General features: G+C 36.1%; 1 protein-coding gene across 1 annotated transcript; it reads right to left on the reverse strand.

The window, feature by feature from the left end:
* Nucleotides 1-1187: 1187 nt before the first annotated feature.
* LOC149160005 (uncharacterized) lies at nucleotides 1188-2675 on the reverse strand. Its single transcript, XM_089433610.1, has 2 exons — nucleotides 1589-2675; nucleotides 1188-1495 (listed from the first exon to the last, which is right to left on the reverse strand). The coding sequence occupies exons 1-2, from the start codon at nucleotides 2534-2536 to the stop codon at nucleotides 1418-1420; spliced, it is 1026 nt and encodes a 341-aa protein (XP_089289736.1). The 5' UTR covers nucleotides 2537-2675; the 3' UTR covers nucleotides 1188-1417.
* Between the last annotated feature and the right edge of the window lie 1222 nt (nucleotides 2676-3897).

Here is a 3897-nt window from a genome sequence, read left to right on the forward strand (position 1 = left end):
ATTATTGGTTTCTTTCTTTGTTTTTATCTCATCCCACTGGAACCGATTTCAGTGTATATATTTTGCATTTTGAATTTATAAGCACCTTGTTGTTTGTTTCTGTTTCTCTTAAACACGTAGAAAAATTTGGATATGGTCAAATTTTCGTAGTACTTGGCCGTTGAAAAATTTGGATATGGTCAAATTTTCGTAGTACTTGGCCAAAAAAACATTTTAACATTTTTATGTAACATTTTTCTTAGAATGAAATACAAATATTTATTTCACAAAAAAATACAGTAAAATAAATTTATTTTTAAAATATAAATATAAAATACAATATTCCTTGTAATTTAATTTTTTTATATTTTAAAATTTTTTGAGTCAATATTGCTCGAAAATCTCTAAAGATTTGTTGAATCAAAAATTTAAGGTATGTACTCAGCACAATTTATGTGCTCAAATAATTCTTCAATGTGTTAAAACAAATCAATATTTTAAACCGTAAAAGAAAACAATCATAACAAAAATATTATTAACAAAATAAAACAAAAACTTAAAACAATTAAACTGAGATATTTTTAATAACTAAAGAGTATAAACTTTTTTGCAATTTCACAAAATACAATAAAATAAACCTGCTGACACTTCACCCAATTTTCTTTGTAAATGTGAAAATAACATCCAAACATATTAATAGTTTACATAATTTTATTTTTTTTAAATGAAAATTCTCCATAAATCGCCATGCCAACAAAGTTCTCACACAAAAGTTTCTTTTGATACTCTTCTCACACAAAAGTTTCTTTTGATACTCTTCCTAACCAAACAGGATTCAAAATACAAAAATAGTAAAAAATGCCTTATTCTTACTTAGTTAAGAAACTTTGGATACTCTTAGTAACAAAACAGGATTCAAAATACAAAACTTATAAAAAGTACTTGTTCTCATTTATTTAAGCATGTGACCTTTCAAAATACAAAACTTATAACAAATGTTTATTCTCATTTATTTAAGCATGGGAACGAAGACATACACAGAAGCTTCATGCTTAGGCATTTCATAAGGCAGAGAATATAATGTCTACTCCTACATAGTGGAAAGAGTGCTTATATTTATTTATAGAAGATAAGAAGAATAACAGAGAAAATTGAAAAGAGAATTCCTATGGCCGCAATAGACCAACCAAAAAAAACTGCTCCCACAGAGAGGAAAAAGTGCTTATATTTATTTAGACAAGTTTGTTTTAAGTCTGTTACAGTAGTCTTAAATTTACAGTAGTCTCGAACAGCCTTGTTCGAGAAGTGAATATCCATTTCAACAGAATTATGCAGCCAGAAGAAAAGTGAACTATATATGCAGCCACAAGAATATCCATTTCAACAGAAATATGCAGCCAGAAGAAGAGTAAACTATACATTACTTTATCATGGAATCTTATGGAAGATTTCCATTCATCAAATGATCAATTCTCCCGTGTAGGACAGCGCTATCAAATTGGCGAAAATCTGAGAGCTGCAAGGTTAAGAAGTAGAAACGTTAAACTACCCTGAGAAAAAAAATCAGATAAACATCCAGAGTCAATGGTTTAATACAATAATACATTACCTTTGACTGAATGCTATAAAAGACCCTATCATTTATAGCAGAAACAGTAGCATCAACAACTTCAAGTCCGGCTTCTTGCAAAACCATTAGCAGAATAGACAACTCAATCTGGTTTTTGAAAGTGTTTACGGTGACTTGAATGCCTGGACCAAATTTGCCAACCCTAATTGTCTGATGTTTTTCCGGTTCAATGGGGGCTCGAGCCTGGGAAGCTTGTAGGTTTTTATAAACACATGAGCTGGTGGAAAATGGTTTAACAGTGGCCATGAATTTTAGCTCATCTCTTTTCTTTCCGACCTCTATTACCTTGTCTTGTAAATGAGAAATGTATTTAATGGCTTCCAGCAGTTTGTCCGATAATGTGTATATTGGGAGTAGCGATATCAGTGTTGAACAAAGCGCTTTCATCTTATTTCGCCTCTGCCTTTCCACCAGTTTCTGAACATTCCCAACGCGTACCCTGCTGGCCTCATGATCATCATCACCACCACCTCCTCCCGCTGCTTTCTTCTTTCGATGGATCCGCGTCGGTGGCAAACTAGGGTTGCTGGAATCCAGCAAAGAATTTGCTGCCGAGTTACAGGTTACAATTTGAGTGGGATCGCCAAAGTTGGCTACGAATTTTGGCCAATATTGAGTGAGCGCCTGTGAAGAATCATCCTCGGGAGTCTGATCAAGCTGCACCACCGGCCCTAAAGAAGCTGTTCCGAGCAGGCCGGAATCATGCGGCTTTTCGGTGGATAGAGCATCAAGTATTACCACTGCAGGGGCATCGGCATCAATACAAGTTCCGGGTTCCAGAAAATTCATCGATTGGGTCTGCGTTTGCATGTGAATGCCTTCATTAGTATCAATATGAGGAAGACACGCTGCTGCTTGAGAGTAAGATGATGAACACGGCTCGTATGCACATTTACAGGAATAGCTTATCCTCCACCAATCTTCCATTCTCAACTCTCCCCGCCGCAGCCAGATAAATGAAGAGGAGTGAGGATCGGTTACCAAACAAAAAATCAGAATTTTCAACTCTCTGTTCCAGTCAGATGTATTCCTTGCCAGGGGAAGGCTGTTCTTTCCGTTCAGATTTGAGGGACAGGTAAAAGTAAATCATTATTGTTGAATTTTACTGTTGGATAAAAACGTTTATTTTGTTGGAATATTAATTCCAACTGCTGTGCACCAGCAGCGAGCCGCAATAGAGGACTTATGAAGGAGTCGGCTTATTCACGCCACCGCCATAAGTGTCTTTTCACCGTTTGCCTGTTTGTGTTCCCAAAGCAGGAAGAAGATCAAATCTGGGCTCTGCGTCATAACTGCTCACCAAACAGCATTAAAGAAGAAGCATGGCCGAGAAGGAAAGTACCAGCTGCAACACTTATCAGTCTTGGGTTTCAGCACAACCGACTCAAGAAATACAGCAAAAGATCAGATTTGTTCATTATGAGCGGCAGATTGCAGCAGAGTCTCTATCAGAGAGTTGAGGCGGTTGATGGATAAGTCATGACCGCTTCCTGCACTATATATATGTAGAGCCACAACAGTGTTAATCACTCAGCAATATAGCGCAGCAGCGCTGGAATGTAATTTCTGTGTTTTTAAGAAAGAATGTGCAGCAGCATGAGCTCACATGAATGAAGCCATTTTGCACAGCAGTGCTGAAATTTTATGAGATAGTTGTTGTGTGGAACTGAAGCGTTCCTGATGTAATCCCTCTGTCAAGAGGAAGATGCTTTTCAGCATAGTTTGGTGAATCCCTCTGTTGAGAGGAAGATGCTCTTTAGCATAGATTGTAAATCCCTCTGTTAAGAGGAAGATGTTTTATAACAGCAGTTGTGGAAATCCCTCTATGTGAGGAAGACTTAGTTTTATCAGTTAGTTTACTTTCATAAATAGAAATTCCTTTCTGTGCGTTTCTGTTTCACCAAAAGTTATTTCGTCAAATTTTTAGTTGCTGAAACAGCTTGTAACTCAAAAAATACTTGACGTCAAAATTTCCTGTTGCTGAAACACCACGAACAGCAACTGAAAATTATTTACGTTGCTGAAACACCGTTGCTGAAACACCTGTTTCAGCAACTGAGAAAAAAACTGTGTTGCTGAAACACCGTTTCCAGCAAACGAATTTTTCTGTTTTTCTGAGTTAAAAACAGAGTATTTTCCTGTGTCAAAACCAGAATGTTATTTTGATCAGTTTGTGATCCTGAGGCAAAGTGGAGTATTATTTTATGCTCGGTTTTGAGTTTTTGAATTATCAGAAAACAGAGTATTGCTCTCTGTTCATATTTTTGTTTCGGAATTTATCAGAAAAT

Source organism: Pinus tabuliformis, chromosome 5_2, assembly GCF_031772625.1.
Source record: "Pinus tabuliformis cultivar Carrire ecotype Pingquan chromosome 5_2, CPIR1, whole genome shotgun sequence".
Taxonomy (NCBI): domain Eukaryota; kingdom Viridiplantae; phylum Streptophyta; class Pinopsida; order Pinales; family Pinaceae; genus Pinus; species Pinus tabuliformis.